The following is a 26,580-nucleotide window of genomic DNA, read 5'->3' on the forward strand; positions in this document are numbered from 1 at the left end:
ATAGGACTAGTGAGAAAAGATCAGAAGAACTATGAAGACTGGATCTTAAGAAGACTGAAGGGAAATTAATAGTTGTCAAGGCTATAATAAAGAGAAAAATAGGACAGGGTACAGCTGTCCTCAATCTCAGTGAAGGCTAGAAATGGATTTCAGGAATAAATGTCCTCTCACCCAGGTTAAACCCTCCATGAATTCTTTTGGAAGATCTTTATCACAAAGTTAATAGCAAGGGCACACTGTAAGGTCTCCTATCACACTGCTGAGAATTTACTAAGACTCTTATGAGGAAATGTTAAATTAAAACAGGGGTTATGAAAATAAACTATCAGTAAATTTGGCGCTATTTCAGATTGCTCTGATATTTCATTGTTTCCTTACTGTTATTAAAGTGAAAACTTCCAATGTTCTTCAAAGTTGACAAACTCCAAAATCATGAGATTTTTTTTATTAAAGTATAGTTGACATAAAATATTATATTAATTTCAGGTATGTACATTTGATCTGATATTTATGTAGCTCATGAAGTAATCATGACATTAAGTTGAGGTAGTGACCATCTGTCACCATACAAAGTTATTATGATATTATTGGCTGTGTTCACTATGCTGTACGTTATAACCCTGTGACTTATTTATAAGTGGAAGTTTGAACCTTCCTAATCCCCTCCACCCTTTTTGCCCATCATCCCCTTACCCCCTCCAAAGTAACAAGACTTTAACTCCATATTTTTTCCCTTAAAACTTCCAAGGTCACTCTAAACAGCGAAAAGGATAATGGAAAACCAGTGTTTTCTCCTTCACATGCTATTTAATTGCCAATGCTAGGAATTCACGGAGCTAAGCATGTGTAAATGGACAAACACTTGCAGAAAATCAATACAAAAGCTTTAATGATACACATTCAAAAAGAAAACAATATAATCTGAGGACAAAAAGCCAAAAATAAATCTCATGGATATAAACCGTACATTTTGTTAAAAGCCTCGTGAAATGTTTCTGAAAATATAGTTATACATTCTTTAAGGTTTTATTTATTTATTTTTAGAGACCGAAGAAGGGAGGGAGGAAGAGTGTGAGAGAAACATCGATTGGTTGCCTCTCATATGCCCCCAACTGGGGACCTGGCCCACAACCCAGGCAAATGCCCTAACTGGGAATTGAACCAGTGACCTTTTAGTTCTCAGGCCCATGCTCAGTCCACTGAGCCACACCAGCCAGGACTAGGTATACACTTTAGAAAAAAGAAGTAGCACCTCTATTCTCTGTGAAACGTTGAACAACTGAGTTCAAGTGTTTGGTTCATCAAGTGTTTGTTTCTTAGAATCTATTACTTTTGTAGCTGAAAAAATACCCTATTGTATATTCTAGGTAGTGGAAAGTTTGGAAGGGTTTTCATTAGTCTTGTGTTACATGAAATAAGTCTGTGGGAAACTGAAAGGAAAGGAAGATGGCCCAATTACTTCTAAACCAGGAATAGTGGAATAGGTCTTTAAGAGACCCCAGCTTTCCTCAGTTTCTTTAGCCAACATTTTAAAAAATTACCAAGGATACCAAGATTAAATTACCAAAAAGAGGAGAATTACAAAGACAAAGGTGGTTATCTATGGGTGACGACATTATGGCAATTCTAAGATTTATTTTTTTATACTTTTCTAAATGTAGCACTTCTGTAATCAGAAAAAATGATTGAGTACTATGAATAAGAATATTAAAAGAAAATGGGGACTTCCGCCAAGATGGAGGCATAGGTGGAAACACTGTGCCTTCTCCCACAACCAAGTTTGAATACAACAAAGGTTTGGAGAAACAAAGACACAACCAAAGGACAGAAAATTGAATTATACGGAAGTCCGACTATATCTAACCGTTCAACGGGGACGGTAAGAGGGGCGGAGCCAGCAGCGAGCAGGGTTGGGCAGGACAGGGCCCCCGACCCAGGCACGCAGGCAGCCGGGAACCAGTTGGGGTGTGGGGCAGACCGCGGGCGCATATTCGCGCGCAGTGAGACGGACCACGCAGGCCCCAGGGAGCGAGGGCTGACGGCGGTGGCACACTCGTGTGCAGTGGGACAAAACGTGTGGGCCTGGTGACGGCAGCAGCCAGGACGCAAGAGTCCCTCTTTGACCCCGCCCCCACATACAGCGTCACAACCCAGCGACTTAGTTGCCCTGTTCTAGTGAACACTTTAGGGCTCTGATCCTGCTATGGAACAGGCACGAACAACCCGAAAGATGGCGCAAGAAGAACTCAAAGTCCCAGAGCCAATAACTCTAAGCGACCGAGAAATTGCCAGCCTCTCAGAAGCACAATTCAGGACACTATTTATCAGGATGCTCACAGAACTGGTAGATTATAGTCACAAATTAGAGGAACAAAGTCACAAATTAGAGGAACATATGAAGGCTAAACTAATTGAAATGAAGGGAGATGCACAGGAAACCAATAGTGATGGAAAGGAAACGGGGACTCAAATCAATGGAATGGACCAGAAGGAAGAACAAAACATCCCACCAGAAAGGAATGAAGAAATGAGAATTCAAAAAAATGAGGAGAGGCTTAGGAACCTCCAGGACATCTTTAAACGTTCCAACATCCGAATTATAGGGGTACCAGAAGGGGGAAAGAAACAGCCACGAGTGGAAAACGTATTTGAACAAATAATAAAGGAGAACTTCCCCAGTCTGGCAAAGGAAATAGACTTCCAGGAAATCCAGGAAGCTCAGAGAGTGCCAAAGAAGTTGGACCCAAGAAGGAACACACCAAGGCACATCATAATTACATTAGCCAAGACCAAAATGAAGGAGAGAATCCTAGAAGCATCAAGGGATAAGGGGACAGTCACCTACAAAGGAGTACCCATCAGACTGTCAGCGGATTTCTCAAAAGAGACCTTACAGGCAAGAAGGGGCTGGAAAGAAGTATTCCAAGTCATGAAATCCAAAGACCTACAGCCAAGATTGCTTTATCCAGCAAAACTTTCATTTAGAATGGAAGGACAGATAAAGTGCTTCTCAGATAAGGTCAAGTTCAAGGAGTTCATCATCACCAAGCCCTTATTATATGAAATGCTAAAGGGACTTATATAAGAAAAAGAAGATGAAAAATATGAACAGTGAAAGGACAGCAAACACACAGCTATTAACAACCACACCTAAAACAAAAGCAAACCAAGAGGACAGCTAGATCAGGAGTGGAACCATAGAAATGAAGAACACATGGAGGGTTAGAAACAGGGGGGTGGGAGGGGGAGAAGGGGGAAGAAGGCACAGAAAATAGCATAGATGGTAGGTAGAAAATAGATAGGGGGAGGGCGAGAATAGTGGGGGAAATATAGAACCTAAAGAAATTGAGACACGTGGTTATAAACTAAGGGAGGGAGAATGGTGGGGGAGGGAGGGTATGGGTGGAGGGGATTGAAGGGGGGGAATAGAACAACTGTAATGGTATAATCAATAAAATACATTGAAAAAAAAAGAAAATGGGCTCAAACCATATACAAGAACTCCAAATGAAAAATGAAAAGTAAAAAATAAAACCAACAAAAGGACTAGAAGAAAACATTGGCAAAATCCTCTTTAACCTTGCAGGAAAGCCTTTCTAGCAAGGAATAAAAAACCAGAAGTATGAGGAAAGTGCAAACAGTAGTCACTTTGGAAAACAGTTTGGCAGTTTCTTAAAAGTTAAATGTATGATACAGCAATTTCACTTCTAGGTACCTACCCAATAAAAAACATATACCCACACAAAAACTTGCCAATGAATATTCATAGCAGCATTATTCATAATAGCCAGAAAGGTGAAGCAACCAAAAAGTCTATCCACTGGTGACTGGATAGGCACCATATGGTGCTAACAGACAATGGTGTACTATTCAACAAGGAGAAGTGCTCACACAGTCTACACATGCATGACCCTTGAAAACACTACAGGTGAGAGAAGCCAGACAAAAAGTCCACATACTATGAGTCCATGTATATATGCCCACAATAGGCAAATCTATAGAGACTGAAAGCAGATTAGTGGCTGACTGGGGCTGGGAGCAGGAACAGAGTTGACTGCAAATGGAGAAGAGGAGATGGAGGGATGTGGAGGAGGGTATGGGGGAATAAATGGTGATGGATGGAGTCTTGACTTGGGGTGGTGAACACACAGTACAGTGCACAGGGTCATTTGGGGGCAATAGAAATGTTCTAAAATTGGATTGTGGTGATAGTTGTACAACATTGTGCATTTATTAAAAATCAGGGAATTATACACTTCAAATGAGTGAATTTTAAGTTCTGTAAATTATCTCAACAAAGTAGCTAGAAAAATCCAGAGTCAATAAAAAATGATTGATATACTTTTTAATACACAAAAATTAAAAATTCTTGCATGACAAATGCTATAAACAAAATAAAAGAGGACACACTTGAAGGAAATATTTGTAATACACTACAGACAAAGGACCAATATCACTAATATATAAAGAACTATTAAAATTAAGGTCCAATGTTAGGGTAGCTATGACTTAAAAGAAACTAGAAAACAAGGCTTAGTTTTCTCTTACTGGCTTATTTCACTTAGCGTCATTCTCTCCAGGTCCATTCATGCTATTGCAAAAGGTGAGAATTTCCTTCTTTCACAGCTGAATAGTATTCCATTGTGTAAATGTACCACAGTATACCATATGGTCTCACTCACTTGTGAAAGGAATCTAATGAACAAACTAAACTAACAAGCAACATAGAGATTGACTCACAGATGGAGAGCAGGCTGACAGCTGTGGAGGGGAGGGGTTGGGGTTTGGGTTGTGTTAAGGGGAGGAATTGAGCAAAAAAGAAAAACAGAAAAACTCATCGACACTGACAACAGTGTGGGGACTGCTGGGGAAGGTGGGGGGAGGTAGAGGAGGGTATGGGGGGTTAAATGGTTATGGATGGAGATTTGACTTGGGGCAGTGAACACACAGTACAGTGTACAGATGATGTGTTGTTGAATTGTGCACCTGAAACCTGTATGACTTTTGTTAGCCAGTGTCACCCCAATAAATTCAATTAAAAAAATAAGGCCCTGGCTGGTGTAGCTCAGTGGATTGAGCATGGACCTGTGAACTACACGATCGTGGTTCGATTCCCAGTCAGGGCACATGCCTGGGTTGCAGGCCATTTCCCAGCAGGGGACTCACGAGAGGCAACCATACACTGATATTTCTCTCCTTCTCTTCCTCTCTAAAGATAAATAAATAAAATCTTTAAAAAAAATAAGGGTTAGCAAGGATGTAGAGAAATAGGAATGCTTGTGCACTGCTGGTAGGGATGTAAAATGGTGCAGCCAATATGGAAAACAGTATGATGGTTTAATTTTTAAAAATTTTTTATTTACTTATTTTTAGAGGGGAAGGGAAGGAGAGAAGGAGAGAAATATCAATGTATGGTTGCCTCTCGTGAGTCCCCTGCTGGGAACTGGCCCACAAACCCAGGCATGTGCCCTGACTGGGAATCTAACCTTGATCATGTGGTTCGCAGGCCCACACTCAATCCACTGAGCTACACCAGCCAGGGCTTGGTGGTTTAATTTTTTAAAAAATTAAAAAGAATTACTACTATGATGTAGTTATTCCGCTTTGGGGTGCACATCCAAAGGAATCAAAAGCAAGACCTTAAACAGATACCTGCACACCTATGTTCACAACAGCATTATTCACAATCACCAAAGGGTGGAAAAGCAACCCGTGTCCATTCATGAGTGAATGGACACACAACAAATGGTACATACAGTGTGGGGCAAAGGAAGGATTACAGTTGTGAGTATGTTAAACATAGAGTTTATTCTTGGATTACTATTTATTAATTATTGCATTATTTTCCATACAAATAACTCTAAACCTACTTTTGCCCAACTCTGTGTATTCAATGAAATAAGTCAGTCACAAAAAAACCCCAAATACTGTAGCATTCCACTTATATGAGGTATCTAAAGTACTTAAGTCCATAGAAACAGGAAGTAGCGTGGTGGTTACCAAAGGCTGAGGAGAGGGGCACAAGGAGCGTTGCTGTTTAATGGGTATATAATTTCAGTTGTAGAAAATGAAAGAGTGCTGGAGATCTGTTTCACAACAAGGTAAATATACATAATGCTACCCAACTGTGCACTTAAGAATGGTTAAGATAGTAAATTTTATGTTGTATGTTCTCTATCACAATTTTTTTAAAAAGGAAAAACCCACAAGAGAACTAGAAGAAAATATAGGCAAGGTCTACATGCATATAGGTGAAGGTAAAGAGCATTCCATAAATAAAAGCAACCTTGGCTGGGTAGCTCAGTCGATTAGAGCATCGTCCTGATATGCCAAGGTTGTGGGTTCAATCCCTGGTCAGGACACATACAAGAATCAACCAATAAATGCATAAATTAAGTAGAACAACAGGTCAATGTTTCTCTCTCTCTCCCCCTCACCACTCCCGTCCTCTCTCAACTCAATAAATTAAAATAAAAGCAATGTCAGAAAAGTGTAAAGGAATAGATGGGGTAGGGGTAGAGAGTTAATGTTTAATAGGTATGGGGCTTCAGCTTTGCAAGAAACAAAAGTTCTTAAGATTCACTGCACAACGTGAGCATACTTAACACTACTGAACTGTATACTTAAAAATGGTTAAGATGGTAAATTTCAGGTCAGTTTTTACAATATTTTTTAAAAGGAAATATATATATATATATATATATATATATATATATATATATATATATATACAGAGAAGTGTCATTTCCTCCTTGTCCCTGCTACCCTGTTCCCATTGCACTTATTTCCACCCCCTTTCCACCACTATTCTCCCTCCTCCTGCATTAACCAATTTCTTTCGTTTCTGGTTTAGCCTTCCTACATTTTTTTGTACAAATAAGCAGATATCTGTGTATTCATATCCCCTTCTCTCTCAAACAAATGGTACTATGCTATAGATATTCTTTGTGGCTTTGCTTTTCTCAGTATTTCCTGGGAATCATGTCTTATCAGGTCACAGAAAGCTTCCTCATTCTTTTTTTTTCAGCTGCATGGCCTCTTGTGTACACATGTCATGGATTCAACCTTTCTCCCATCTATGGGCATTTAGGTTATTTGCAATATTTTGCAATTATAAACATGCTGCAGTGAGTAACCTTGTGTCTATGTATTTTTGTGTTGGTAGTGATTTATCTTCAGGGTACATCTCTAGAAAAAAAAATTGCTGGGACAGAAGGTAAGTGCATATCTGGTTTTGTCAGATATTGCCATGTTCCCCTCCAGAAGGGTCGCACCTATTTGCATTCCCAAAAGCAGTATATAAGAGTACTTCTTCCACCCTGGCTGGTGTGGCTCAGTGGATTGAGCGCGGGACTGTGAACCAGAGTATTGCGGTTCGATTCCCAGTCAGGGCACATGCCTGGGTTGCGGGCCGGTTCCCAGCAGGGGACACATGAGAGGTAACCATACATTGATATTTCTCTCCCTCTCTCCTTCCCTTCCCCTCTAAAAGTAAATAAATAAAATCTTAAAAAAAGAGTACTTGTTTCCCCCACAGTCTTGCCAATGGAATGTGTTGTCATATTTTTATCATTTTTTTAACCAATTGGATAGGTGAGAAATACTCAGTGTTTTTTTAAATTAATTAATTTATTTTTAGAGAGAGAGGAAGGGAAGGCAAGAGAGAGGGAAACATTCATGTGTGCTTGCCTCTTTTGCGCCCCCTACTGGGGGCCTGGTCTGCAACCCAGGCATGTGCCCTGACTGGGAAGTGAACTGACGACCCTTTGGTTCACAGGCTGGCACTCAATCCACTGAGCTACACCAGCTAGGGCTCAGTGTTGTTTTAATTTGTAGTTCTTTAATTATGAGTTGGTTTGAGCATTTTTTCACATTTCAGAGCCACTTTGATCTCTCTTTCCAATGAACTGTCTGTCCATATGTCCCATTTTTCCAATTTTTTTTTAGATCTCTTGGCCTTTAAAAAAATTGTGGTAACTTCCGGCCAAGATGGAGGTGTAGGTGAAAATACTGTGCCTCCATGCACAACCAAAATTAAGGACAACAAAGATTTAGAAACAAAAAATGACCAGAAGAGACAGAAAATTGAACTGTACAGAAGTCTGACAACCATTCAACCAGACCAGTAAGAGGGGGCAGAGTTGGCAGCCTGCGGAGAGGGATTGGGGCAGGAAAAGGTGGTGGCTGCCAGACCCGGGAGTGCAGGCAGCCAGGGCTAGCAGACCCTGGACGTGAGGAGGAAATGAGCAGAGCATGCAAGGCGGCTGGCTGACCATGCTCACACATTTGCACATCGATAAATTAGGCAAAAACAGGCAGCAAGACAGACCACGCAACCCAGGGCTCCAGTGCCAAGAAAGAAAGTCTAAAAGCACCGATTGAAAAGGTGCTGGGAGAGACTCTCACCCTCACAGGAGAGTTCGTTGGAGAGACCCACAGGGTCCTAGAACATACACAAGCCCATCCACCCCTGAGTCAGCACCAGCAGGGCCCAATTTACTTGTGGGAAGTGGCAGAGGAGACTAAAATCTGAGAGAGAGCAGAGCAAGCACCATTGTTCCCTCTCTGACTCCGCCCCACATAGTGTCAAAACCCAGCAACTGGGTTGCCCCACCCTGGTGAACACCTAAGGCTCTGCCCCTCATACACAACAGGTGGGAACAGACCAAAAAATCATGGCTCAAATGGAAGAATAGATCAAAGCCCCAGAGCCAGTACTTTTGAGTGACCAAGAGATAGCCAACCTATCAGAGGCACAGTTCAAAACACTGGTGATCAGGATGCTCACAATACTGGTTGATTTTGGTCACAAATTAGACGAAAAAATGAAGGCTACACTAAGTGAAATGAAGGGAAATGTACAGGGAACCAATAGTGATGGGAAGGAAACTGGGACTCAAATCAAGGGAGTGGACCAGAAGGAAGAAAGAAATGACCAAACAGAAAAGAATGAAGAGACAAAAATTCAAAAAAATGAGGAGAGGCTTAGGAACCTCCAGGACATCTTTAAACGTTCCAACATCCGAATTATAGGGGTACCAGAAGGGGAAAAGAAACAGCCACAAGTGGAAAACTTATTTGAACAAATAATAAAGGAGAATTTCCCCAGTCTGGCAAAGGAAATAGACTTCCAGGAAATCCAGGAAGCTCAGAGAGTGCCAAAGAAGTTGGACCCAAGAAGGAACACACCACGGCACATCATAATTACATTAGCCAAGATGAAAAGGAAGGAGAGAATTCTAGAAGCAGCAAGAGATAAGGGGACAGTCACCTACAAAGGAGTTCCCATTAGAACTGTCAGCGGATTTCTCAAAAGAGACTTTAGAGGCAAGAAGTATTTTGCCAAATACTTCTTGGAAAGAAGTATTCCAAGTCATGAAAGGCAAGGACCTACATTCAAGATTGCTCTATCCAGCAAAGCTTTCATTTAGAATGGAAGGGCAGATAAAGTGCTTCTCAGAGAAGGTGAAGTTCAAGGAGTTCATCATCACCAAGTCCTTATTATATGAATGTTAAAGAGACTTATCTAAGAAAAAGAAGATAAAAAATATGAACAGTGAAAGGACAGCAAACTCACAGTTATTAACAACCACACCTAAAACAAAAGCAAACTAAGTGGACACCTAAAACAGGAGCAGAGCCACAGAAATGGAGATCACATGGAGGGTTAGCAACAGGGGAGTGGGAGGCGGAGAAGTGGGGAGAAGGTACAGAGAATAAGTAGCATAGACGGTGGGGATAAAATAGACAGGGAGAGGGCAAGAGTAGTGTGGGAAATGTAGAAGCTAAAGAACCTATGACACATCGACAGAAACTAAAGGGGGGGAATGTGGGTGGGAGGGGGTATGCAGGGTGGAGGTGAATGAAGAGGGGAAATGGGACAACTGTAATGGCATAATTAAGAAAACATATTTTAAAAATTGTGGTAAACTATACAAAACATAAAATTGACCACTTTAACCATATGATTCAAAATATAGGCTTGAAACTTATATAATCTTATAGACCAATGTCACCCCAATAAATTTAATGTAAAAAATTTTTTGAAGATTTTATTTATTTATCTTCAGAGGGGCAGGGAAGGAGAGAGGGAGAGAAACATCAATGCACGGTTGCCTCTCATGGGCCCCCCGCTAGGAACCAGCCCGCAACCCAGGCATGTGCCCTGACTAGGAATGGAACAGCGATTGTCTGGTTCCCAGGCCCGAGCTCAATCCTCTGAGCTACACCAGCCAGGGCCCCAATAAATTTAATTTTAAAAAGTAAAGCAGATTTGAGGGGGGAAAATATTCACAATGTTCAGCAACCATTACCACCATCTATTCCTGAAACATTTTTATCTGCAAAATTCAGTCTGTACCCACTTATCACAAACTGTCCATTCCCCCTCTCCCCAGCCCCTGGCAAACATCATTCTCCTTTCATTTGATTACTCAAGAGTACCTCATATCAGGGGAAATCATACAATGTCTTTTTTGACTATTGTGTTTCAATGAGCATAATATTATCTAGCTCCATACATGTGATAGCATATGTTCGAATTTCCTTTCTTTATAAAGATAAATATTTCATGGTATGTGTATAACACATCCTGTTTATCTATTCACCTGTCGATGGACATTATATTGCTTGCTCTTCTTGGCCACTGTGAATAATGCTTCTGTGAACACAGGAGTGCAGATATCTCTGAGACCCTGCTTTCCATTCTTTTAGATACAGACCTGGAAGTGGGACTGCTGGATCACACGGCCTTCCATTTTTAATGTTTTGAGGAAGCTCCACAGTCTTCCACAGCAGTTACACCAGTTTACAATCCCTCCAATAGTGTACAAAGGTTCTTATTTCTCCACATCCTCCTCCCATCCTTGACAACATTTGTTATTTCCTGGTTTTTTAAAAATAGTACTCATGTCCTGGCTGGTGTAGCTCAGTGGATTGAGCTCGGGCCTGGGAACCAGACGATCACTGTTCCATTCCCAGTCAAGGCATATGCCTGGGTTGCAGGCCAGGTCCCAGCAGGGGACGCATGAGAAGCAACCGTATATTGATATTTCTCTCCCTCTCTCCTTCCCTCCCCCTCTAAAGATAAATAAATAAAATCTTTAAAAAAATAGTACTCAACCTAATTTACATGCTATGGCCTTATTGTGGTTCTGATTTGCATTTCTCTACTCTGAGTAATCTTTTTTCATAACTTACTTAGGTCATCATAATGTTTCATGTAGCCTTCACATATTGAAAATATAAATAATTTAAACCAACCGAGATGTAGAGAGCACCCAAAATGGAGCATGAGCAGTGACTGTGGGAAACAGGACTTTACCCAGCCACTCTAAGCCTGAAGACAAAAAGAATTGCACAGAAATGCTGTAGTCTCATTCATACCTGTGTTTCTCACAGGTGTATGGGCTAATTAATTCTGAAATGACTATGTGTATATAGGACCTGAACAAGTAAGTAAACAGATTGCAGATAATGACAGCTGGTTTCTCTCGATTGGCAAAAGAAGTTTATAATTAAGGAGAGGAAGGCTAAAATGAATCCTGTAGTGTTGGACTGGAGCCAGAGGTATCAGTATAAAATCAGTTTTCAATATATGAGGTGTGGCAAAAGAAGGTTGACAGTTGTTTCTATGGAAGATAATGCGATAATAAATAATAAAAGAATAAACTGTGTTGTGCATACTCACAACTGTAAACCTATTTTTGCCCCACCCTGTATATAAACAGGTAGATGTAAAAATATAGATATGAGTATTTTGTGTGGGTTACTATACATACAGGTATTTCCTAGCACTATCTACTGAGGGAGCCTAGAACTAGCGACATTCCAGTACCAAAGAGCACACCTAAGTGCCTAGATGTGGTTTCTAGATATCATTTCCCACCCTGGCTGGTGTAGCTCAGTGGATTGAGCGTGGGCCTGTGAACTACCCAATCGTGGTTTGATTCCCAGTCAGGGCACATGCCTGGGTTGCAGGCCAGTTCCCGGCAGGGGACTCACGAGAGGCAACCATGCATTGCTATTTCTCTCCTCTCCCTTCTTTCCTCTCTAAAGATAAATAAAATCTTAAAAAAAATAAATACCATTTCCCAAATGAAAAAACACCAGGTCTCTTTAGAGACCTGGTGGATTCCAGAAGGGGGGTGGTGAAAATCTAAGATGGACATGGAAAATTTTGTGGAAATGCTCAAAACGTTGAGGGCATGTTAAAGAACATAACAGCCACCCTAAAGGAGCTCCCAGTGGACAAAGCCAAAACAATTTGATGTCACCCTCGAATAAAGTAAATACCCATGAGTCTATATGGACATAAATTTAAAAATCAAATGAATAAACGGGAGAGCCTCTTCTGTTCCTCATAGTGGAATTCCAATTAAATGAATACATGACTGAAGCCAGAACCCATGTTTTTCCTATTGCATCAAGCTGCTTCGAAGTGAACTAGCTAAGTCCAAAATAGTCAGCAAGTTTGTTGAAATCCTTACCTTGACACCAAGGGCTACCAGAAACTTTACTGTATCAGTGGAAATGCCCATCAGGACAAATAGCCTCTACTAGAATATATATTTAAAATCAATCTATGATTCTTACTTTATAGATCCAGGCAGGGTACCTCCATGGGCTTGTAGCAACAAGACCTGTAGCTGTTGTACCTGGGAAATGCAAAGACAAACAGTCACCAATGAAAAGCTACTTATCCCTTTAACAGTGAAATTACCACAAGTAGCAATAGGGTAATTTTATTCAATAGATAGGAAATCTGGGGCACACCTTAGGTATTACAGAAGACATCAGGCTTGATGACTCAAGGATACTTAGAAGAAAAGCTTTCCTTTCCACCTAAGACCTTAATGAGTTTCTATTTAGTATGTATCATATGGACAAAGCCAAAGGGGGTAGGATGGAGGGTTGGAGGTGGGGATGGCTGGGGTGGGGTGGAGTGGTGGGGGGAAAATGGAGACAATTGTGCTTGAACAATAATAAAAAAGGGGGGGAATCAAATAGCCCTGGGCTAGGCAATGTGGCGAGGGGTGGGGAATATGACAATAAACTCTTGTGGTTTATTCTCAAGTTTACAATCTAGTTGAGGAAGACAAGCCAGAGGCCTGAAACAGTAGTGGGAAATAATGTAAGACAGAAAATGCTAAGATATCAAGTATAGTTAAGGACTTTAGGGTTCTGAGAAGCAAATGAATGAAATCCCAAAAGGAGAGGGATCTTAACCCAGAGCACATGTGCAGTCCCCCTCTCCCATTCCCTCCTAGGAGGAAGAGGAACTGTTCTGCCTCCCATAACCAGTCTGCTCACTTGTGCTTTTGATCCCAACTCTTCTTGACCCTGATTAATCTTACTCTATTCGTTATCCCTCCCTTTATCTTTGTCTTTGACTTACAGGATATCCTTCCTATTAAGATGAAAACATGTTCAAATCTTCTATCTTAAAACAAAAGCATGCTTCCCAACCCCACTTCCTACTACTTTTCCCTATTTCTCCCCTTCACAAAGTCTGAGGGAATCATCTATCAGGGGTGTAGACCTTTTGGCATCTCTGGGTCACACTGTAAGAGGAGTTGTCTTGGGCTACAAATTAAATACATTGTGACATGTAATCACAGAAAAACCTTATCATGTTCCAAGTAAATTTATGATTTTGTGTTGGGCCGCATTCACAGTCACCCTGAGACGCATGCAGCCCACAGGCCACAGGTTGGACACCCCTGGACACTTTGCTCACCTCTCTCACTTGCTCCTCAACCTCCATACTGAGTTCTGCCCACAGTATTCCACCGAACTAACTCTTGCCAGGTATCCAATAATCTGTATGTCACTGAATCCCATGGGCAGTTTTCAGTCTTCCCTTCATTTGACTATTTGGTAGTCACCAGATACTCTACTTTCCCGCTTTTCCTTCTAGTCTTCTAGCTGATCTTCTAAGTCTTTTCTTGGTTCATCTTCACTCCAATTGTCCTTAAGATGATAAAGCTCTTCAAAGTTCAGTATCAGTCTCCTCACTTTATACTCTCACCTTAAAGTCTCAACTCTGCCTATGGCTTCAGTTACCATCTATAAACTAGGGACTGCCAAAATTTATCTCAAACATAGATCTTTCTGAATTTAGACCCATACGTTCAACTACCTATTTAATATTCCACTTGCCTGCTGTCCCCAAACCTAGCCCTTCTCCAGTGAACCCCAGGCTAGGGGATACAGTTTCATATGCCAGAAATCTGGGTGCCACACCCTCATCCCCTCAACTAATGCACTGGTCACTGCTTTTTATCACCACTGGTGTCCTAAGTCTAAGCCACTGTAATCTCTCACTTGGCTCAATGCAGTAACTTCTCAGGTGGTCTCCATGAATCTAGTCTTCCTCCACTACAATCCCTTTTCCCACAGTGGCCAGATCATCTTTTAAAAAGGTAAATTTTCAATCATTTTTAGCACAGTCCATGAGGCTTGAATCAGGCCTCTGCTTTTTCACTAGTCTAACACTGGCATACTCTTTCCTTCCTATCTCCACTGTAGCCACACTGGCGTGCTGTGAGTTCTTCAAAGGCACTATACTTCTTCCTGATTCAGGACTTTGGTACACTTGTTATGTGCCTGGTACTGCTCTAAGTGCTTTCCCTGGATTAAATCACTTAACCTCCACAAAAATCCTACAGCGTAGGTGCTATTATTTCCTTTTTACAGATAGGGAACCGAGGGACAGAGAACTTGCCCAAGGTACATAGTTAGTGAGTGACAGAGCCGGGATTTGAACTCAAGCAGTCTGGCTGCAGTGTCAATGCCTTTAGCCACTATACTTTGCTACACATGCTATTTCTTCTGCCCTGAATCATCTTCCTTCTTTTCTGCACAGATGACTTCTATTCCATCCCTCAGATCGCTGAAATGCTGCTACCTCAGGAAGGCTTCTCAGGTTAGATATACAACAGGGGAGCCTATTCCATACTTCCACAGCATACTATCCCAGTTTATCAGTACATGTTGGTATGATTATGTACTTAGTGTCTGTCTCTCCCAATAGGCAATAAGTTTTATGAAGGCAGCAACTGCACTTGCTTTGCTCAACCATGTACCCCAGCACTGTGCTTGGCACAAAATAGTGTTCAATAAATATTTACTGTTGGGCCCTGGCTGGTGTAGCTCAGTGGATTGAGTGCGGGCTGCAAACCAAAGGGTTGCCAGTTCGATTCCCAGTCAAGGCACATGCCTGGGTTGTGGGCCAGGTCCCCAGTAGCAGGTGCATGAGAGGCAACCACACATTGATGTTTCTCTCCCTCTCTTTCTCCTTCCCTTCCCTGTCTCTAAAAATAAATAAATAAAATCCTTTAAAAAATAAATATTTACTGTTGGAAGGAACAAACAAATAAATGACTAGGAAGAAGAGCACCTGGGGCACTAGGAATATACATGAAAGAAAACAGAGGGACAGAACTGGGTGTGATATTTTATAATTTAGGTGATACTGTGATCAAGTAAATTACATGCATTTTCTATAGTAACCACTAGGAGGGAAGGAGATAAAGGACAAGAGGAGGGAAGAATAGAGATGAATGGAATGGTAGCTATTACCACTGAAAACAAAGGCCAAGAGGCAGAGTGAGCACTGGATGGTTGGGAAACACTAGATTCTCAGTAGAAAGACTATTATGCACTGGAAGGCAACAAATCTCAAACCCCCAAGCCTGAACCAATCTGACTATGACCTGCCTTCCCAGCTCTTCTACCAGGGCTATTGAGCTGTCACACAACCACAGTGACACCCGCAGAAATTCATGCTTGCAGTTAACTGCCTCTTCCATTTTAAGTCTTGTGTGGTCCCCTAAGTCCCACTCCCCTATTATCTGCTCACTGGCTCTTAGATGACCTTGCCTCCTACCTACCCAAGAAGATAAAGGTCATCAGGAGGAAAAGCCCCCAATTTCCCTTTTTCTCTCTCTAAATGAGTGTCACTGCATCATTCCTATCCTAACCTCTTTTCTGCTAGTCTTGTGGCAGGTATCCCCTCTGTTGTCTAAAGGAAAGCCATCTTTATTTTTTTCAATATTTTATTTATTTAATTTTAAAGAGAGGGAATGGGAAGAAGAAAGAGTGGGAGAGAAACATCAATGTGTGGTTGCCTCTCATGTGTCCCCTACTGGGAACCTGGCCTGCAACCCAGGCATGTGCCCTGACTGGGAATCGAACCAGCAACCCTTTGCTTCATGGGCCTGTGCTCAATCCACTGAGCTCCACCAGCCAGGGATGGGAAAGCCATCTTTATTTGTGCACAGGATTTCAACTACTTAGAGATGGCCCCCTATCAGCTACTCCCTATTCTTAGTTTCAGTCTTTCCCCACTGGTCCATTCACTTGTTCAAGTCTTCCATATTTGAAAAACAAACTATATCCCTTGACTATTGATTACCTACCTCTTGTCTTCTTATATCTTGCCTTCTTGAAAGAAGAGCCTATCAGCTTCCCCCACTTCCTTATCTAGCATTCACTGTCCATCCGACAGCATTCTGTTCCTTTCCTTAGCAACTCTACTTAGATGTCCCCCACAGGCCTTTCAAATTCAAAATACCCCAAACTGAGTTTCATCACTTCCTTGTTTTTCAGCCTGTAGTCCCCGACTCAGTGACTGGTACTACCGTTTATTCAATTGTCCAAGCAAGAAACCTGGGAATGAACCTCGATTATCCTCACCCTCCCCCCTTCCCTATCAAATTTGTTACCAAGTAGGCCTTACACATTCTATTTCCTTGTTTTCTTTCCCAATTTGTTCTCTTTTCTCCATCTCTATTGCTATTGCCTTTTGGAGTACAGGCCTATTACAACAGCCTAATTTATTTTCTTATTCCTAGTCACACCCACCTCTAATCCACTTTCTTTATATATGCTAGAGTAATCTCCCTAAAACACACATTTCACCAAGTCACCCTCTTACACAGAATCTTTCAATGGCTCCTCATAGCTTTCAGGTTGAATTCCAAATTCTTTAACAAGTCATTCGAGGGCCTTCAGGATCCGATTCCTGCCTACCTACCTTGTCTTGTCTCTCAATGTTCACTGCTTTATCAGTGAAATCTCCAATGCCACCCCCCAACCTTAAATATAACACAAATGTTAATAGGAATTATTAACACATTAATACTTCCCCAAACCAATGCGACGTTTCACCAGTATCTCTAAACCTCTGGGTAGAGGAGGAGCTAAGAAGCAGAAGCAGAAGCAGCTCTACCATTCCATTCACATTCTTCTAACTTTTCTCATCAAATTTTAAGTCCCTTATACCTGTCGTTTCAGATGATTAAGTTCAGCCGTCTGGGGATCGATATTAACAACAGGTTTGTTCTTGATTTTTCTTGCTCTGTCAGCATAGCGAAGGGTATTTAATGTTTCTTCTAGATTGGAGTCAGCAGGGCTCACGCAGGCTATCATAAGAGTGTGGCTATTACCTCCTAGAGAATCTAAAAAAGAGCAATGGGAGGAAATGCAATCAAACAAGTAAAATGCAAGCGAAGCTGTCCATATGGGCTGGTGGCTTCAAAGCCAGAGCTGTAAGGGGAAAAAAATTGAGTATCTGCCAATTTCTCATTCGGGACCATATAAAAACACAAAGATTTTTGATATTTAAAATAATAATAGTTTAGAGTCCTGTTGCATGTGTCCTCATTCTTGAGTGAGACTGATTTCAGCAGTTCATCAGGTTAAAACCGGGGCCTGGCCCGAGTAAGTCAGGGGCGGCTATTGCGATTAACCATTTCTCAGATGCTCTCACTAGGTAGATTTGAACTCTTCGAGGAATTGTTTATCAGTTCAAGTAAAGAAAGAGTAACAAGCTCATTTTCAGAGAGAAAGTACTAAGTACAGTTGGCATTGTACAGACTTCTTGGCTCTCAAAGCCATATATGACATCTTTCCATTATCTTACCAGCCGGCTTGCCAACAGGTCTCTCTTTTGTGTTTATCAATTAGATGGCTCTGCATGTGACAGTCCAAACATAGGGCCTTTTCCCTGCTTCATTTTCACTTTCTCAGCAATATCATTAGAAATTACTCTCTATTTTTACAGGCACTTTGTGCTTACCTTGAAGCAGTCGCGTCAACTTGGAATCTCTATAGGGCACAAAGCCTCCCTTTTTGTCATCTCCGAGAGCACTGATTACATTTCCCAAGCACAGGAGGCCTCGGTTAATATTAATACCTAATAGCAGGGAAAAAATTTAAATTGCTTGGTAAAGCATTGATCTTCTGACCTATGTTTCTCCCGAGAAAGGTTAAAAGAAATAAAGACCCCACCGAAGTATTCACCCATCAATTTTAAGGAAATTTCTTAAGCCTGTTCACTTTTGTTGGAGTGCCTCTTTAAGTAAAGGTCAAAGGACAAAGGTTCAAATGCTGGATAGGCACAACTGAGTCTGTTGGCACTTCTTGTCCTTTCCCATGAATACAAAGCAAACAGATAACTATCACTATGTCAATAACCATTTGCACAGTTACTTATTTTTTATACCCATTATCACACTTAATCCTTAAATTAATTCTGTGAAATGACATGAACAGCTATTTTTCATCATCTTATTATCATTACTAAACTGTCTGCAAAGGAACAATAATAATAGAGAGAATGCTGTCAACATTAACTTTATCTAGTGTTTACTATAACCTAGACCCTGTTTTAGGTACTTTACACAAGTGTGGGCAAAGTAGGTTTACAACTGTTTTATGGAAATAATATAATAATTAATGATAATAATAACATAAGAATAGCTTTTGTTTGACATACTCACAACTATAAACCTACTCACAATAGTCCTATAAAGTATGATTATCCCTGTGTTGACAGATACAAGAGTTGAGGCACAAAGAGGTTAGATAACTAGTCTAAGGTCACACAGCTACTAAGTGGATGAGTCAGAAATCTAATGTAGGTAGTCTGGCTCCAAAGTCCATGGTCTCAATCTCTATTCTCTGTGGAAATGAGCTACATTGCTTACTTAGAGGCACCAGGTACCTTGGAAAAAGGAGAGGCTTGAGATAAAAAAAGGTGATTGCTAGAAAATGTCCATAAAGAACTCTTGGACTCTGAAGTCTCCCCTGTAGAGCCTGCAACTACTGTGTCCCCATTCTCAACCATTCCCAGTCCACCTAATGGGATGATCTTTCTAATCTCCATCCATAAAATGGTATTCTCTTGGGACTGTCTCAAGCTCTTTTATTACTACACACACTCTCCCTGGGTTATCTGATCCATGCCTAGAATTCCAAGAAATACCCATATTAATGATTCCCCAAGTCTTCACCTCCAAGCCAGTTGTCCAAAACTATACTTTGGCCACCTGCGGAATCACTTCCAGGGGGCTGTGCCCACATGACACTGCATAAAAACATCGAACAAAAAAGATTCACCTCTCCATGCAAATCTGTTTCACTTCAAGCACTGTTCCCTTTTACTGTCTCACCGTCTAACTGGTCACCTAACCAACAGCAGACTTGAGATATCCTGGGCTCTTCCTGTTTTTTCACTCCACACATCCGGGTCTTTTCATTGAACACTCAGTGAATGTGTACAATGCTCTAAGGCACTCTGCTAGGTATCAGGGATACAAAGATGAATACGTCACAATCCCCACTGTTTAGGAGTACATCATCTACCAGGAGAGACAGACACACAAATGACTGCAAAGATAAGGTTAAAGGAAGAGATATGTATAGTACAATAAAAAATGGGTTCTCTTGGGAGGGAGTGGTAAACTTTACATGGGAAGGTAAAGAAAGGCATCAGAGAAGAATTAAAAACTTAAGCTGAGCCCTGGCTGGTGTGGCTCAATGCATTGAGCAATGGTCTGTAAATGAAAGCGTCACTGGTTCAATTCTCAGTCAGGGCACGTGCCTGGATTTCAGGCTATGTCCCAAGCATGGGGCACAAGAGAGGAAACCAAACATTGATGTTTCTCTCCCTCTTTCTCCTTCCCCTCTCTCTATAAACAAACAAACAAACAAGCAAATAAATAAAATCCTTTAAAAAAACTTTAAGCTGAATTGTGAAGGATGACTAGGACAATGCCAATGGAGGAGGGAACGGTAGGGAAGAATATAAGGGCATTCTAGGCAGATGAAGGAGCACATGACAAGGCACATGTTTGTGCAAGAGCATGATACGTTTAGGAACTACAGGTAGTTCAATATGAATACAATGAAAGTTATGACTTGAAGAGTAACAGAGATGCCAGAAGACTGCTAAGGGCAGATCATAAAGGGCATGCTCAGGTATTTGTATTTACCTTGTAGGGCAGTGGTTCTCAAACTGTTCCTGAGAACCTTAGGGATCCTTTAAGGAACCACAGAGGTACTGCAGAGTTTCTGCCACTGCCATTTGGACTTTGTTTTAAAAATTATTTTTCACTGTGGTAACACAGATTTTACCATTTTAAGCATTTTTCAGTATAAAGTTCAGTGGCATTAAACACATTCATATTGTTGTACAACCATCACCGCTATTTAAAAGCTGCATTTAAATGGCTCACTGCAATGTGCTACACACCAAATATTAACACACCAGGGTCAACCAACACAGAATCTTTGTGCAGCAAGGTTTAATAATTTTCTGCAGTCTTTAAAAATACCCCTATTATTTGTACCCATGCTTTGAGTATTTTCCAAATGTATAATTTGAGGTTGTGGCTGTGCACTCATGGAGAGCTAATCATGAAAATTGTGCAAGTAATTATAGCACATGAGCTTGTAGTAAAACACCAGACCGAGGCAGTTGCTCATTCCATGTACTCACCACTGCATCATAGTCAGTTGTGAACTATCAATGAATGTGGAACTCAACATGTTAAGATGATATGGTATTTTTTGAAGATTTTGGTTTTTTTAGAAAGGGCAAAGGAAAGCGAGAGGGAGAGAAGCACCAATGTGCAGTTGCCTCTTGCGTGCCCCCTACTGGGGACTTGGCCCGCAACCCAGATGTGCTCTGACTCAGAATAAAACTGGTGACCCTTTGGTTCACAGGCCGGTGCTCAATCCACTGAACTACACCAGCCAGGGCAAGATGATATGGTATTAAAAATAGCTTCACAATCTAAGTGTCCAGTGATGGATGAATGGATAACCAATATGTGGGTGTGTTTGTGTGTATGTATATGTGTGTGTGTATTTATATATAATGAAATATTATTCAGCCATAAAAAGAAGAAAGCCCTACATTTTGTGACATGATGCACTTGAGGGCATCATGATAAGTGAAATAAGTCAAGAAAGAAAGACAAATGCTGTATGTTCTCAATTATACGTGAAATCTAAAACAGCTAAATTCATAGAAAGAGAGTAGAATAATGGTCACCAGAGGTTGAGGGGTGAGAGAAATGGGAAATGTTGATCAAAAGGCATAAACATTCAACTACTAATATAAGCTGGGGATCTTATGTATTGCATGATGACTATAATTAACAGTATCATATTATATACTTGATAGTTGTTAGGAGAGTAAATCTTGCCCTGGCTCATGTGCCTCAGTGAACTGAGTGCTGGCCTATGAACTGAAAGGCTGTCAGATTGATTCTGGGTCAGCACACATGCCTGGATGGCAGGCCAGGTCCCCAGTAGGGGGCGTGAGAGAGGCAACTGACTGATGTATTTCTTGTACCTCAATGTTTCTCTCTCTCTCCTTCTTTTCCCCTCTCTCTAAAAATAAATAAAATCTTTTTTAAAAAGTAAATCTTAAATGTTATTTTTTACCACACGTGTAAAAAATATGATAATTATGTGAGGGGAAGGAGGAAGAAAGTCATGTTATGCTAATTATTTAGCAATATATATTATATATATTATATTATATTATGAATATTATATTTATATATTATATAAATATATAATATAATATATATTATATTATTATATATAATAAATATATATATCAAATCACCATGTTACATACCTTAAAATTATACATATACATAATTTCTAAAGATAGAAAAGATTAAATGAGATAGTGCACATGAAGCACTTAACCAATGACACTAAAAAAAAGTAATAGGCCCTGGCTGGTGTAGCTCAATGGATTGAGCGCAAGCCTGTGAACCACACGATCGCGGTTCAATTCCCAGTCAGGGCACATGCCTGGGTTGCAGGCCAGTTCCCGGCAGGGGACACACCAGAGGCAACCATACATTGATGTTTCTCTCCCTCTTTCCTTCCCTTCCCCTCTAAAGATAAATAAATAAATAAATAAATAAATGATGTCTCATATATTAAAAAAAAAACTAACAGGATTGCAGTGCTTCTTGTAAGCCCTAGGAGTGATAAATTAGAAAAGATATTATTATTATTGATTCAATTTTGGATTTAAATATCCTATCTTTCCTCATTAAAGCTCCTAGATCAGTTTAATAATTGAAGAGAATCCTGAGATTGTAATGTAAAGTAGGCTGTTAAAAATGTTGATAATTTAGAGTTACGTATCTGTATGATTCAGGATTTGCTTGATAATGAGTCACCAGAACAAATTATTAGAAAATTAGACACAGCCCTGGTTGGTGTAGCGCAGTGTATTGAGTGCTGGCCTGTGAACCAGAGTCGCCAGTTTGATTCCTGGTCAGGGCACGTGCCTGGGTTACTGGCCAGGTCCCCCAAGGGGGGTGTGTGAGAGGCAACTACACATTGATGTTTCTCTCCCTTTCTCTCTCCCTCCCCTCTGTCTAAAAAATAAATAAATAAAATCTTTAAAAAAATAGATGTAAAACCTTAAAATTGTAACTGTCAGAACCCTGTCATGTCATAGACTAAGAATTAAGAATGTTCACTGGGACTTCTGGCCAAGATGGAGGCGTAGGTGGAAACACTGTGCCCCCTCCCACAACTAAATTTAAAGACAGCAAAGTTTTAGAAACAAAAATGCAGCCAAAACAGTGAAAATTGAACTATACAGAAGTTCTGACAACAACAAACCATTCAGTCAGACCAGTAAGAGGGGCGGAGTCAGCAGCAGGAGCGGGGACAGAGGCGGTTGGTGGATCCCAGGTGTGGGGTGGCAACAGGCAGACCCAGCGAGGGTGCAGGGTGGCTGGCTGACTGCGGTCACACATTTGAGCGCAGATAAACCAAGCGAAGAAGTGAACAGTGAGACAGACCGCTCAGGCTAGGGCCCCAGTGACGGGAATTAGAGCCTGAAAGCACCAACTGGAAAGACTTTCTTGGGGTCGAGGGGCTGGGAGAGGCTCGCAGGCTCACAGAGAGTTCATTGGAGAGACCCACAGGGTCCTGGAGAGTACACGGGCCCACACACCTGGGAACCAGCACCAGAGGGGCCCAATTTGCTTGTGGGAAGCTGCAGAAGGGACAGAAATCGGAGGGAGAGTTGAGCGGAACAAAGCGCCTTTTTTTCCCTCTCTGACCCCACCCCCACATACAGCACCACAACCCAGCAACTGGGTCGCTAGGCCCTGACCAACACCTAAGGCTCCACCCCTCATACATAACAGGTGCAAACAGACCAAACATTATGACTCAAGAACAGCTCAAAGCCCCAGAGCCTATAATTTTAAGTGATCAAGAAATAGCCTACCTTTCAGATGCACAGTTCAAAACACTGGTGATCAGGATACTCACAGAACTGGTTGATTTTAGGCACAAATTAGAGGAACATATGAAGGCTAAACTGACTGAAATGAAGGGAAATGCACAGGAAACCAATAGTGATGGAAAGGAAACTGGGACTCAAATGAAGGGAGTGGACCAGAAGGAAGAAAAAAATGACCAAACAGAAAAGAATGAAGAAACAAGAATTCAAAAAAAATGAGGAGAGGCTTAGGAACCTCCAGGGCATCTTCAAACGTTCCAACATCCGAATTATAGGGGTACTAGAAGGGGAAAAGAAACAGCCACGAGTGGAAAACTTATTTGAAGAAATAATAATGGAGAACTTCTCCAGTCTGGCAAAGGAAATAGACTTTCAGGAAATCCAGGAAGCTCAGAGAGTCCCAAAGAAGTTGGACCCAAGAAGGAACACACCAACACAGATCATAATTATATTAGCCAAGATGAAAATGAAGGAGAGAATTCTAGATGCAGCAAGAGATAAGGGGACAGTCACCTACAAAGGAGTGCCCATCAGACTGTCAGTGGATTTCTCAAAAGAGACCTTACAGGCAAGAAGGGTCTGGAAGGAAGTATTCCAAGTCATGAAATCCAAAGACGTACATCCAAGATTGCTCTATCCAGCAAAGCTTTCATTTAGAATGGAAGGGCAGATAAAGTGCTTCTTAGATAAGGTCAAGTTCAAGGAGTTCATCATCACCAAGCCCTTATTATATGAAATGTTAAAGGGACTTATCTAAGAAAAAGAAGATAAAAAATATGAACAGTGAAAGGACGGCAAACTCACAGTTATTAACAACCACACCTAAAACAAAAGCAAAATAAAAGGACAGCTAGATCAGGAGTGGAAACACAGAAATGGAGATCACATGGAGGATTAGCAACAGGGGAGTGGGAGGAGAAGAGGGGAGAAGGTACAGAGAATAAGTAGCACAGACGGTAAGTAGAAAATAGATAGGGGGCAGGGCAGGTATACTATGGGAAATACAGAATCTAAAGAACTTGTGACACATGGACATGAACGAAATGGGGGGAATGGTTGGGGAGGGGTGTGCAGGGTGGAGGGGAGTGAAGAGGAGAATGGGACAACTGTAATGACATAATCAATAAAATATATTTTAAAAAAAGAATGTTCACTGGAAGCTAGTTTGTATTACCAAAAGTTTGAAGCTAAACAGTCATCATATGGGAATGGTATAACAAAATACAATGAAATATCTATACAATATATAGACGTGAAAAGAACACAATACAGATATATATGCTAATATGGTATAATCTTCAGCAAATATCATTTGGCTGAACAAATAAAGGGTAGATTAGAACAGAGTACACAGTATGCTTCCTTTGTATAGAAAAAAAGAATATTTGGAGATGTGGACTAAGTATTTAGGGAAAGAGAAAACATTACTTTTCATTATATTGCATTTAAAAGAAAACCTAATTTTGAAATAATAATAGATTCACAGGAAGTGGCAAAGAAATGCATGGTAAGGTCTTGTGCACCATTCACCCATCCTCCCCCAATGGTGACATCTTGCATAATTATAGTACAATATCCAAACTGGGAAATTAACATTGGCACAATCCTCAGACCTCGTTCCAATTTCACTGGGTTTTACATGTATACTGTGTGTGTGTGTGCATTTACTTCTGTGCAGTTTTATCACATGTATAATTTCATGTGACCAACACCAAAATCAAGACACAGAACTGTCCTATTACTGCAGGGCTCTCGTGCTACTGTTTATAGGCAACAGCTACCTCCTTCACCCCTCCATCCCTAACCCTTGACAACTATTCATCTGTTCTTCTCTATAATTTTGTTATTTCAACAATGTATAAATGGTGTCATACAATATGTAACCTTTCAATACTTGCCTTTTTATCCCACTCAGCATACTAATAATCCATTCAAGTAATTGTCTGTATGAATAGTTCATTACTTTTACTGCTGAGTACTATTACTTGGCATGGATATTGCACAGTTCGTTTAACCATTCACTTGCTGCTGGACACTTGAGTTGTTTCTAGTTTTTGCTTACTATACATAGAGCAGCTATAAACAATCCTGCACAGGATTTTCTGTGTACATGTTCAGTGAGATAAACACCCAAGTGTGCTATGGCTGTGTCATGTGGTGAGCATATGTTTATTTTTAGAAGAAACTATTATATTATTTTCCAGAGGGTCTGTACCATTCTACATTCCCAAGAGCAATGTATGAGAGATCCAATTTCTGTACATTTCTCTACAATTTATCCAATTGCCAGCATTTGGTATTGTCACTATTATTTCCTTTAGCTATTCTGAGAGGTGGGCAGTGATTACAGCTTGCTGTGGTTTTCATTCACATTTCCTTAATAATGAAGGATATTGAGCATCTTTCACGTGCATATTGCCATCTGTATATTCTGTTCACTGATATATCTGTTCATGTCTTTTGCCCATTTTCTAGGTGGACTGTTTTGTAGTATTGAATTTTGAGAGTTATTCATATGTTCTGGATACAAACCATTTGTTGGATGCATTGCATCTTTTATCATAAAAGTGTTTATGATATTCAAGTTAATATAAAGAAATAAGTGAAAATAAAAACAGCTATAATACTATTATTGTTGGAAGATTGACTTATACACACATTGTAAGTTTGAACTTACAAACTTATATGAATTTAAAATCCTTTAAAAATTTTATTTCACCTGTTAGAAATGCCTTGAACAGTTTCGTTTAGCCCTGGCTGGTGTTTTCACAGGTGGGCACAGGTAACCAGGTTCTTAGTGATCAGGACAAAGAATTGAACTCAACACCCAGAGTTTATAGCCAAGAACATGGAGCAGGCCAACTCCAAGCAGAGATTGACTTCATGGGCTAGAGGGACTCTATTCTTATAGGGCAGATCCTTCCTGGCTAGTTTTGTTAGGCTTTTACTGTGACAAGTAGTTGTAAAGCTACGTACATGTGGTTTCCCATGGTTTTCCTGGA

General features: G+C 40.7%; 1 protein-coding gene across 5 annotated transcripts in view; it reads right to left on the bottom strand.

Moving 5' to 3' along the window:
* Positions 1–26,580, bottom strand: part of KIF4A (kinesin family member 4A) — a 116,074-nt gene that overhangs the window by 61,890 nt on the left and 27,604 nt on the right. For all 5 annotated transcript variants that reach the window (XM_037060283.1, XM_037060282.1, XM_037060280.1 and 2 more), the window contains 3 exons: positions 18,083–18,199; positions 17,287–17,462; positions 12,595–12,656 (listed from right to left, as the gene is read on the bottom strand). In XM_037060283.1, the coding sequence (XP_036916178.1) occupies positions 12,595–12,656; positions 17,287–17,462; positions 18,083–18,199 (355 nt within the window). The remainder of the gene's footprint in view (positions 1–12,594; positions 12,657–17,286; positions 17,463–18,082; positions 18,200–26,580) is intronic.

Source organism: Sturnira hondurensis, unplaced genomic scaffold (genome assembly GCF_014824575.4).
Source record: "Sturnira hondurensis isolate 20B ecotype Veracruz unplaced genomic scaffold, ASM1482457v3 Scaffold0011568, whole genome shotgun sequence".
Classification (NCBI taxonomy): domain Eukaryota; kingdom Metazoa; phylum Chordata; class Mammalia; order Chiroptera; family Phyllostomidae; genus Sturnira; species Sturnira hondurensis.